The following is an 11,049-nucleotide window of genomic DNA, read 5'->3' on the forward strand; positions in this document are numbered from 1 at the left end:
AGAAATTTGTTTGTTACGGAATAATTAAAGGTTGAGTTAAAATTTTTGTTAAACGTAAAGTTTTCGATTCACATTTTTTATTGGATTTAAAGGTAAGTTTTGCATTAATTTAAATTGCCTACTTTGGGTAATTATGATTGGGAGTTTGTGCAAAAATGTAGGTATTTTCGAGGAAAATCCCAATCATATTTACCTTAAAATTTTATAGAAATCATTGGCACTGGCACATGGACAGTATTTGATATCCTGATCCTGATCCTGATAAAACTGTTGGCGAGATGATTCATACCAATCTGAAGTATCTGGCTCAGGTTGTTGTGGACTATTATGGCAGTATATATTTTTCGGAACTTCGGCACAGCTGCAACTTTCTTTTTGGAAACGGAAACTAGAGTCATAGAGGACTTTCACCTCGTCGTCATTGATATTTTCGGGAGCACATGGACAGCGGAAGGGAACTTCAGATCTAGGCATGGGTATATCTTCGGTTTCGGGATCTTTACTACAGGTGCAATCTATATCAGAGAAAGCTTTCTCTTCTTTTCGACTAGACTCCTTCGGAGTTTGTGATTTTCTGCACCAACTGATAAATACGCTACGCGACAAGGATTTCTTACTTGCGTCTTTTACTTGAATTTTATCATTATTTTTCTTAGCAGATTCTTTTCTGTATCGAACACCTGTACCTGAAGGTTTTTCCATAATCTCATTCTGTGATTTTTTCTGTATTTTGGGTTGGTTTTCCTGAGGAGGCTTTTCGGTTTTTTTAAAACACAGAAATCCACTAGATTTTGATTTCTTTTTATTCGATTTTGAGGGCGGTTTTTCTCTTGGCTTCGACATTTCTTGGGGATATTTATCCTTTGGTTTAAAGCAGCTAAATTCACTCGATTTATTATCTCTCTTAGGCTTGGATTCCTCCTGTTGTGGAGGTGGCGTTAAATTTGTTTTTGATTTACTTTCATCTTTCGCCGATTTTTCACAATTTAAGAATGAAATTTTAGACTTCTTTTTTTTTGAATCTTCATGTTCTATAAGTTCTTCACTTTGACAATAACACAGTATATCAATTTTGTCTCTAGAGCCGGACGAGCGTTTCTTTGAAGCGTTCTTTTCTTCTATATTACCAATAAAAGGGCAGTCTTCGGAACATTTCCGAAGTTTATTTTTCTCTCCTTGGAGTTTGTCAAAATGTTCCAAAATATGTTTTTCGTAGCTATTGAAAACCGGGTTCGTCAAAAGGGGATTATCCCTATTTTTAACAAATATAGGTGATTGTCTACCAGGCCTAATACATAATACTATGCTTTCTACAGATCCGGTCTTTCTTTTTCCTTTGGTGTTACAGGGATCACAATATTTCTTGATCGCCAGACGATCGCTTTCAAGAGGTACATATCGCTTACATTTATTGCAGGCACTTGATACGAACCTATTATCAACATATACTTCTGATCTTCCACTGCTTTGCCGACTTGGATTGGATTGTTTCCTTTTGAATCGAAGAAGATCGGTGAATAGAACTCTACGCCGATTAGGACAATCTGCAGAGCATAAGTCTTGATCTATTGATTTATTTTTATTTGTTTTTGATTTTCTTTCAGTGTACCCTCTATAAGAGGTATATGCAGGACATCCATGTCCGTTTAGTTTATCGGGAAAATCTTGATTCTCACAGCACTTCATTTCATGTCGATTGTCTTTATAATTAGTAGGTTGCTTTAATCTACCTGAGCATTTCGGATTAACAAAGTCTTCAAAATCATTAGTTTCTTGTTTTGTACAATTATTTCTATCGTTGATATAATGATATCTTTTGCGATTATAACAATCTTCCGTACAAGAGTCTGGATCTTCCTCGAAATGTTCTGGATCATAAGATACATCATTTGGAATGCTTCTTTGAGCGATTGATGCTCCTTTCTTGTACAAGGAGTTTCTTTCACAGCGGCCTCTGTCCGTATATCCATATATACCCTTTTTATCATGACATTTTGGATTCTTACACAACTGCTTATTATATTTTCTTTTAGGTTCGACTCTATATGAAGTATCTGCGTAAGTTGAATACTTATTTTGATCCTCTATCATTCGTCTTCTATCGGAACAGTTACCGGACTCACAAACTTTGTAATCAGCTTCATACCTTTGACTTCTACACCTTATTCTTTTTTCGAGACTTTGTGGATCTTTATTGGAAAGCCTTTCAAATTTTTTTGGACATCTGGAACTATCGCAAATTTCCGAACCTAATTGTTTATATCGATTATTTATATGGGTAAAAGAGCCTAAATTAGGACAATCTTCAGGGCATGAATCGTTGCCACCAACTATTGGCTGTCCTTTCGAGCGAAGTCTTGGAGAATTATCGGCATTAGTTCGTGCCCCGTTTGTATACCTTGTGTTTTTCTCGGGAAAAATGGCATTTTCAATATAATCGTCATTATGGTCGTTTTGGTAATCTTGTCTTGGTCTTTCATGTTTCTTTGTTATTTTTTCAGGGCATTGAGGACTGTTCTCATTTGTTACTCGACATGATTTCGGATTATTCTTAGTTCTTAGGACTTTGCCTTCTCCTCTTTGATGATATACTTGCCTTTTATCATCTTGATTTAAAGACTTTGGTCTAGTGAGGCAGTTTGGTGTACACCCTTGTCTTGGATAAGACCGATTATTATAAGCGTGACTATCAAAACATTCTTGACTGTCTAAACAACTGGAATCTTCTTCGGATTCCCTTTGGCAAAGGCTTCCAGGACATTCATGAAGTTCTTCTTCGTATAATGGTTCTTTCTGATGATTATACGTGAATGTCTTGGAAACTAATTCATTGTGTGGACAATTTGGATTGTCCCGCGGAGAACCTCTTAATTCTTGACCAAATGGTTTTCTCTCAATTCTAGTTGAATCATTTTTAAATGTGTTATTTTCTGGGCAATGTGGATTTTCGCAAAAGTCCCAAGCCGTGCCACCCTTTAGTAGTTGTCCATGCCTTTGATCACAAAAAGATTCTAATCTAGACCTCTCTGTACCCATTTTTTCGCAGTCTTGAAAAGTAACTACTCCTCGACTTGTAGGACCATGGTCAGCTCTGTACTGACTTCGATATGGACAATACTTTGGGCCTTTGCATACTTCCTTTTGATTCTGCCCTCCTGAATTGGTTGTATGCTTCAAAACCTGATTATATGCTGAATCCAATAGTGGTGTTTTTGCGTAGGCACTCTTTTGGTAGACTTCCATTTGATGATTATTCCTATTGCATTGAGGATTTATACAGTAAGTAATTTTTTCATGGTTATCATCTATGTATCTAATGGGTTTGTGAGAGGGTTCCTGGTTATGATAATCATATTCAGTTTCTTTGGTAACTCCCTCCTCTTTATAAGGCACCTGATCTTTGACTCTTGGAATTGTGTTGTTTTGATAAATAATTGGACTTGAAAAATTTGTAACAGAACTAGTTTTATACATATTTGTAGGGTTTCCAGCATTGACATGTTCTGTTGTTCTATAAGCAGTAGTTTGATATACAATTGTTGGTCTTGCAACCTTAGCCAGATCTATTTTACCAACATTTGGTTGTTCTTGAAAAGTACCCAAAGGCAGAGCAGTTGGGTTTTGTTCCGAATATAAACAGTCAGGGACAGTTTGTGTAGGGGATTGATTAACATATCGATTTTGAATCTCGTTTAGTTGGGCATATCTTTTGCTGGAATTGTATTTGGATTTCGTACCTTTAGATAATTTTTTTTTTATATTTATTTGTTTTTCCAGCCCAGCCACAGTTTTTTGCAAAACATTTAATATTTCCCAAACATCACTCTTGTCACTATTAGACATACCTCCAATTAAATTTTGATCCTTATCAACTGATTTGCATTCACGATTCTTGGATTTCTGTTTTTTAGTTTTTTCAGAAGTAGCAGATCTTTTTTGACTACACTTTCGTGTCCGTGTATGGATTGCCTTTTTAGTTTTTGGAGCAATCTCTGGGGCTGTTTTTAGCTTTACTGAGCTAGATCTTATTAGTTGGTATTGCGCTTTGTCGGAATAAATTATTTGTGATTCGGATTGTACTTGTTCTAATGGTTTACATTGTACTTGGTAGGGAGTTACTTGGTTTTGTTGGGACTTTAAATCTGCTTTATCTGATTTAACTTGCTTGAAGTTATCTTGATTGGACTGTCCAATGATTGCTTTTACTGAATTCGTTAGCCGGTGATTCAACTCTTTAAAAGGCGTTCCCTGAGAGTTGTCTATGCTTCCAGGTATTAACGTTGCCAACAAATATTCAGAAGTCTGTGTAATGGCCTCTGCGCAAATAACAACACCACTATTTTTTTCACGAGCTGCTTTCCTTTCATTTTCCTTTTCCAAAGATCCCGAACGTGATTCCTGAATCCTGAAACATCGATTGCTTGTATAAGGATATCGTCTTGGGACTCCAACTGTGTAAAATAAATGGGTTAGTCTAGCTCTCGTTTAAATTATGTCTAGAACATTATACCTTGCCCTAAATCCGGAGATTGGAGTTTCCTGATTTGATTGTAACGGTGTTGATCCATCTGTTTTGTTCCTAGATTATCTGAATCATCGGAATTAGTTGTATATTTGTAAGAATGATAAACATTTGGAGGGGTTGTTCTATAATTTCTTTCGCTATTTTGATAATCAATGTGAGCCCTAAACTTACCTTGGCTAAAATTATCTTCACTACCTTCATTAACAAATTTATCAGCCGATAATAAGCTGTCCTGTGAAGGTATTTTTTCCTCATTTCTTCTACAGCTGCTTCTGACTGCATCCGTTTTTATTAGATGTCCTTTTAGAGAATCAAATGATTTATTTACACTTCTAGCTGGGTTATCTTTTTTCAGTGTTATCGTGCAAAAACAATTGAGGTGTTTTCTTTGAATTTTTTGATCACTATCTTGAAAGTTTGGTTGATTTATGCGTCCGTTTTCAGGAATGCTTCTGCCCAGATACTGTTGCACTTTCGTACCTTTGAGTGATTCCTTCGAGGTACATATGGAGTTGCTACAATGTCCTATGCATTTAGTATCCTGAGCTCTACCACTTTTGTCTAGGCTGTCTCTTTTCTGTGCCTTTTTACATAAACATTTTAGGTTCTTTCTCTGAATTTCATAATTTTGGTCTTCATACTTAGCCAGATTAATAGGCTCGTTTTCTCGACTATCTTGGGAAATATATTGATGGCTTCTCTTCATATCAGCATTTGAAGGTGGTTTGCTGATCTTCTCTATTTTATTTAGATAATCAGAACGACTTTCGAACTTCGTGTTGTGTTCAGCTTCGGTTTCAATATCCGTTTCCGAAGGGCTGTAGCCGCCATAATTTTTGTAGGATTTTCCAGGGCAAGTTTTTTCACACTTAAAAGTGGCCTTAGATATGGCGCTTGTTTTCGATGGCGATATACATATCTTTCGATCTAGACTTACATCCTCGCCGCTGTACACCCTCTGTCTTAATTTCTGGAATTCCACACTTAAATCACAGCTTTTTCCGTGAAAATTTCTTTCATCTGTAAGAGTCCTTAATTTGCTTCCGATTTCTCTCGTTGTTTGGGTCTGAGCCTCAGCAAATCCTTTTGTTTTTCTACCCCTTCGTCGTGATTTCTTATTGATTGTGCATTGGCAGGAATTGTCCGACTTGAGGGGAATACTAAGCTTGTGATCATAGGGCGTTCGATTGAGAATCGAACAATTGAGAATCTCCTCTAGAGATCCTTGAGAATTATCTTGAAATATCTCTTTGGCCCTACTTACATTTAGCTGCCAGGTAGAAGGATAAGTGGAGGAACTATGCCGAGATCTAGTGCTGTCCCTGCCATTGAGTTTGAGACTGTGACCACTAACGGTTGGGTTTTGCTCTAGAAAGAAAACAATATAAATGGACATTAAACGCAGCTATGATTCTGTGTGTTAGGCAATACCACTTGGTTTCAGTTTCCTCCATGAACGAGAGTCCTTCCTCTGCAGCTCACATCCTGGCAGTTTTCTTTCCGCCTTCCTCTCTTGCAAAATCCTCAAGGGATTGGCTGCCAAAAACCTGTGGATTTTTCTCACCGCTCTGGACGAGGATCTCTCCCTAACTGGATTGACAGGTTGGAGTTCTGTGATCACAGATGGAGAGTCCACGATGTCACCCTTGCTCGGGACCAATCCGGTGGCAACATGGCATCTGCCAACGCTTTTGTTGAGAGCTCGTCGCAGGAGGATTTGCTGGGCGGTGCGCAGCCTTCTGTTTAAGCCAGCCATCTTAAAGGAATGCAATTTAGGAAAGACAGCTGAGGTTCAGTAACATTGCTGGTTAAATTTGACAGTTAAAAATAAACAACACTTGATTTCTGGGTTTCGGAAAAGTAAAGATCCAAAAAAAATTAGTTTAAGATTTATGGGATCTTTCCTAAGTTAAAGTTTAAAATTCTATGCGACATGCTTGTACATAAGAAAACCTTATAAATAAATTATAAGAATTATTAGAACATTGTATGTGTTTATTTGTGTTCAAAATATGTTATTTGATTTACATCATTATCGGGTTATCTTGCTAATATAATCATGTGAGATCCTCAATAACAGTCAGCTAAGGCCAGAAAACTTCTAGTGAGTAGTTTTCTGGCGTTCTCTGAGAATATAGAGGATTTTTAAAGAATATCTTAAATATATCAGGATGATTTGCTTTTGATACTATCGGATATTTAGCACCTACAACACCCTCCACAGCCATAGTCACAGGTGTAGCAGCTCTTTCCCACTGGTGCACAGCAGCAGGGATTACAGCAGGGATTGCAGTAAGTTCGGATGCCGTAGTCTAAACATCTGGGTTTCGGATTAAGGACAAACGGGGGATTTGCAAAACGATCGTAGTAGACTTTCGGAGCCCATTTCTTGCGTCGTTTGCGACGTTTCTTCTTCAAGTAGCATATACAATCGGCATTGGGTATGAGATCCCGCAGAGTACGCTCCAAATTGGTGAGATCACACTCGCAGCCGAACTCATCGTTGAACATTTGGCCGGGAACACAGGTGCATTTGCCCTGTCGGTTGCAGGTGCACTCCGCCTCCTCGTCGACGAACTCCTCTTCGTCAGGCTCCGGAGCGGGAGCGCAATTGCAACAGCGACAGGTGTTCGCCTTTCCAGTGGAGATGCAAATGGGCACCTGTTAAAGATATAAATAAGTCATAAATAGGGTTTACTAAAAACATCTTATCCTCGACCTGTATGCATTTGTAAGTTTTGTTATTGGCATCGGTAACAATCACTTCCTGCGGGCTATCCATTTCCGAAATGTGTCCCATCGTGTTCGGTGGAGTTTCCATTTCCATTTCTCGATCATTCCCTCTTTTTGGATCATTTCTGGAAGGTGCTTCTGGTTCGTTTCCATGAGCTCCCATCGATTCGGGTTGTTGACAATAACATGACTGGCCCCTTCCGTTTCCGCTTCCTACGAGGCGTTGCCTGCCCTTTTCGTTACTCCTTGCACGAGGTATATCGTTACTGTGATCATCAGTATCTTTGATAATTGGGGGACTACCCGGTTGAGACTTCTCCAAGTTGGGACATCGACAACTACGTCGGTCTTCTGAATGACGATTAATATATGGCTGATTGGCGTAGACATTATTGTAGGGCCTTAAACTTGGAAGGGTTCAGGATTTTATACACAAATGTTAGCACAACAGAGAAATTTATTACCTTCTCGATTGTCCCCTCCAATCCTCCTGGTATCTATATTATAAATAAACAAATCAAAAAATTGTTCGTTAAGAATCTTCGATACGCTACTCTACCCAAATCGATTATTCCGATAGCCTTCGCTGTGATGATGATCAGGACTTAGTTAATAGCCAAAATTAATAAATCTTGTACATACCTATGTCGGCGGCTGTCACTGTGGGAAAAAAAAGTTAAAAATCCATTGGAAATCATAAGAAAGCATAAATAACTTTTTTGAATACTTAAGCAAACATTTAAAATATCTTAATATCCTCAAAAAAAAAAAAATTGCAGTAAAATATTTATCTAAAAGCTTACTAGCAAACATTCTCATGCCCGTAGTTAGGTCTTGATCTTCTCCTTGATGCAATTCCTGATGGAGGTGGTGGATAATAACTGAAAAATATTTAGAAAATACATTTTTCTAACCGTAATAGTAATAACTAACTGGTGGATTATTAAGCTTTGTTTTGTTTCCACAATATTTATGACTAAATAAATTGACTATTAAGCTTATTATTATTTAATGCTTTTTTTCTTACCCTGGCGGTCCGCCTGGAAAGCCTCTCGGTCCTGGTCCTAGGTGTCCTTGGCCATGATGCCGTTGACCAGCTCCAGCCTCAGGATACCCTCTGCCTGGAAACGGTGGTGGATCGTTCTTGCTGAAAATTCAATATTTCTCATTGGAACAGAAAACGAAGATATCATTTACTTGACCACAATCAACAGGATGGTGGGCTGAGCTGGAGCCTGTGTGGGGGCCTGTGTGGGATCCTGTGTTGGAGCCCGCATTGGCGTATTGCCCCCGTATGTGCCAGGACTATTGGTCACATGGTGAATAGGAGTAGTTGCCTGATTGATAATTGGAGTGCCCGCTTGATGAGTAGGAGTGGCAGGCTCCGACTCATAACGAAGAATATTGGCACGATCTTTGTAACGAGTGTTCTGTTTATCATCGATACCTCGCATGGTGTAGACGCTTTCGTCCGACTGAATTGTACGGGTTGACACTCGACGACTCGTAAGGCCATCTTTATCGCCGTCGCGTTCAGCCATGATTCCCAGGGGCTCTGGCCAGGGTAGGACATCCGAGTGCCGGAGCACACAGTTCTTGCAGCGACAGATGATCTTCTCCGGCTCTGGCGTCGGCTCCTCACAGAACATAATGGCATTTAGTGATCATAACCACCAACGTCTTGACCCGAGCCCCCCTGCATGGAACGGAACCGAAAAATGTAGAAATATAATTTTAAATTTAAAATTTGAAAAGACAATACAAGATTGCTTTAATTCAATTAATATTTTATCGTTCCACTTTTACGTTTCTGATTACTCTTGCTTCTGGGCTTCAATAGCTTCTGATCTGTAAGAATTGTTGAAAGGGATTCTTTTTCAACTGGATCCGTGCCAATGGTTCTCATTTCTGGTTGAGCTTGCACACCTTCTGTTTGTTGGACTTTTTCAAACATGACTTTATGATGGCCTGCAATATTTCTGTTTCGGCTTCCATTTAAAATACCGATTGGCTGTTTCATGGAGGATTTCTTGCAAATCCTCTCAATTTGTATAGGCTCTCCAGTATTTTGCATATTGAGCTCCGTAGTACTAAGTGCCTTATCGGTAGTGGCAATAACATTTATAAAACTATTTTCACTGGTTGACTCCAGATATGTTTCAAGTGTTTGATCCTTACTGGTAATTTGCCTTTGCTTCTGCATTAGCTGGAAGTAGTCCTGTTCCACTTCTAACTCAGCTAGTTTACTGCTAGCACTTCGATACCAGTCATCGTCATCCACCTGCTCCTCTTCCTCCTCTTCAATATAGGAGTATCTAAGATTTCCACCTTGATGGCGGTAATCGCAGCTTGAGCTGTAACTAGATGCTTGAGGGGAGCCAAGTAGGTGAATGGATTCACCCGTCGAATTATTGAACCTTTCTTGATCATCCAAATCGTCCTCTGATTTAATACTTGGTGGTGGAGCCTTGATACACGGTGGCGGATAACCAACAGTTGGTAACAGGGAAAACGGTAACATTGGAGCTTCTGGGAGAGTTTTCTGCAAAGGAGTAGAAGGCAATTCTTCCTCACGCCTGAGCGTTCCGCAACTTTCCCTACAACATTCCATAGAGCACCACATGGTTGTGCCAGCGTCCTTCATTAATTGACTCTGGGAATGCAGGGGAACTGAAAACTTCTCGGTTTTACCCGCCGAATTTGATGCCTCCAAGATCTTTGGCAACATTTCCAAATCATCAGTACTGCTTCCCTGATTCCGCAAGTGTATATAGGCAGCGGGTCTAGAAGGACGTTTACGTTTTCTCTCCTTTAACCAAGGCAATCGATCAGAGGATTTCTTTTGTAAGCAGGATTCAGATGGTGCAAAATAATTGCACGATGGGTAAGGAGGCATGGATTGAAGGATCAGCGGTTGCACTGGTAGCTGCAACACCTGAACAGGTGGTATTCTACCTCCCAACGGATTAATTTGGTTAAGAGCAGACGGACACTCCTGTTTCTGCGATTGAGAAGCTAAATAGTTGTTTAACCTGTCAATGGTATCACACATTATATCAGTTAGTACTGAGAGTTGGCTTTCCTTCGGAATCAGTTTTTCGTCTTCAAGATTCTCACTGGAATTGGCCTTTTCTCGATCATTCTCCATCAGCTTGATCTTTTCCGCTTCCAAATAATTATCCAACCCCATAAAAATATCCTTGAGTTCATGAACAATCTGGGGACCTGTTTCTGTCGGAGGAGAATCATATTCATACTGCTCTCCCGCATTTAAGCGGTCAGGGAAATCAAATAAATTTCCATAAGCATTAGGCAATTCATTAGGACAGAAATTAAAGCCCCAAGGATGACCAAGCTGCATAGGGTCATAAACTGGAGGATAGGTCATGAAGAAAGTATTGAGTAAATCCCTTCTTCGTCTTCTTCGAGATCTAAGGGGCCCGGAGCCATTAGCTTCGATATTTACGCACACTCGACGTGTCCTTCGCATCGTGGTGGTTCCAGTTGGAATGGATAATAGGGGATCCAGTCTCATCTGGGATTTTCGGCGTCGCTCCAACATTTTCAAAACAGTTTTAAAGCTTGCTTTCCCACAACAAAAAGTGAAAATTATAATTTTTAAATACAATTTTGACAGCTTACCTAAAAATTGAAATAATAAAGCAATAATGCTAAGTTAATGCTAAGCTAATACGAAGATTTGTATATTTTTCAACCATTTCCTCTAATTACCTAACAAAAAAAAAATATAAAGAGTAAACTTAAACACAAATTTAGAAATTTATTTTATT

At 39.0% G+C, this 11,049-nt stretch overlaps 3 protein-coding genes across 4 annotated transcripts; all 3 read right to left on the minus strand.

Moving 5' to 3' along the window:
- Positions 1 to 86: 86 nt before the first annotated feature.
- On the minus strand, positions 87 to 6,309 carry LOC108150415. Of its 2 annotated transcripts, XM_041710587.1 has the most exons (4): positions 5,957 to 6,309; positions 4,697 to 5,893; positions 4,511 to 4,588; positions 87 to 4,451 (listed from the first exon to the last, which is right to left on the minus strand). In XM_041710587.1, exons 1-4 carry the CDS (start codon positions 6,279 to 6,281, stop codon positions 190 to 192), a joined length of 5,862 nt encoding a protein of 1,953 aa, XP_041566521.1. In that variant the 5' UTR covers positions 6,282 to 6,309; the 3' UTR covers positions 87 to 189. The 2 variants fall into 2 exon arrangements, with proteins under 2 accessions (XP_041566521.1, XP_041566520.1); XM_041710586.1 differs by having other exon boundaries at positions 4,511 to 5,893.
- Positions 6,310 to 6,514: 205 nt separating this feature from the next.
- On the minus strand, positions 6,515 to 9,012 carry LOC108150421 (uncharacterized protein CG42266). Its single transcript, XM_017278578.2, has 8 exons — positions 8,456 to 9,012; positions 8,286 to 8,405; positions 8,062 to 8,139; positions 7,901 to 7,918; positions 7,818 to 7,844; positions 7,723 to 7,755; positions 7,245 to 7,665; positions 6,515 to 7,186 (listed from the first exon to the last, which is right to left on the minus strand). The coding sequence occupies exons 1-8, from the start codon at positions 8,905 to 8,907 to the stop codon at positions 6,725 to 6,727; spliced, it is 1,611 nt and encodes a 536-aa protein (XP_017134067.1). The 5' UTR covers positions 8,908 to 9,012; the 3' UTR covers positions 6,515 to 6,724.
- A 19-nt stretch (positions 9,013 to 9,031) lies between these two features.
- LOC108150420 lies at positions 9,032 to 10,886 on the minus strand. Its single transcript, XM_017278577.2, has one exon. The coding sequence runs from the start codon at positions 10,818 to 10,820 to the stop codon at positions 9,039 to 9,041; it is 1,782 nt and encodes a 593-aa protein (XP_017134066.1). The 5' UTR covers positions 10,821 to 10,886; the 3' UTR covers positions 9,032 to 9,038.
- Positions 10,887 to 11,049: the final 163 nt, after the last annotated feature.

This window comes from Drosophila elegans, unplaced genomic scaffold (assembly GCF_018152505.1).
Source record: "Drosophila elegans isolate 14027-0461.03 unplaced genomic scaffold, ASM1815250v1 contig_814, whole genome shotgun sequence".
Lineage (NCBI taxonomy): Eukaryota > Metazoa > Arthropoda > Insecta > Diptera > Drosophilidae > Drosophila > Drosophila elegans.

Bases quoted from the DNA above. Each gene is read 5' to 3' on its own strand.
- LOC108150415 (XM_041710586.1), bottom strand. From the start codon at position 6,281: ATGGCTGGCTTAAACAGAAGGCTGCGCACCGCCCAGCAAATCCTCCTG. The intron at 5,894-5,956 runs GTATTGCCTAAC...TTTTCTTTCTAG, and splicing joins GAGGAAACTGAAACCAAGTG to AGCAAAACCCAACCGTTAGT. The intron at 4,452-4,510 runs GTATAATGTTCT...TATTTTACACAG, and splicing joins ATCTCCGGATTTAGGGCAAG to TTGGAGTCCCAAGACGATAT.
- LOC108150421 (XM_017278578.2), bottom strand. From the start codon at position 8,907: ATGTTCTGTGAGGAGCCGACGCCAGAGCCGGAGAAGATCATCTGTCGC. The intron at 7,756-7,817 runs GTAGAGTAGCGT...TTTATAATATAG, and splicing joins TATCGGAATAATCGATTTGG to ATACCAGGAGGATTGGAGGG. The intron at 7,666-7,722 runs GTAATAAATTTC...AACCCTTCCAAG, and splicing joins TGGAGGGGACAATCGAGAAG to TTTAAGGCCCTACAATAATG.
- LOC108150420 (XM_017278577.2), bottom strand. From the start codon at position 10,820: ATGTTGGAGCGACGCCGAAAATCCCAGATGAGACTGGATCCCCTATTA.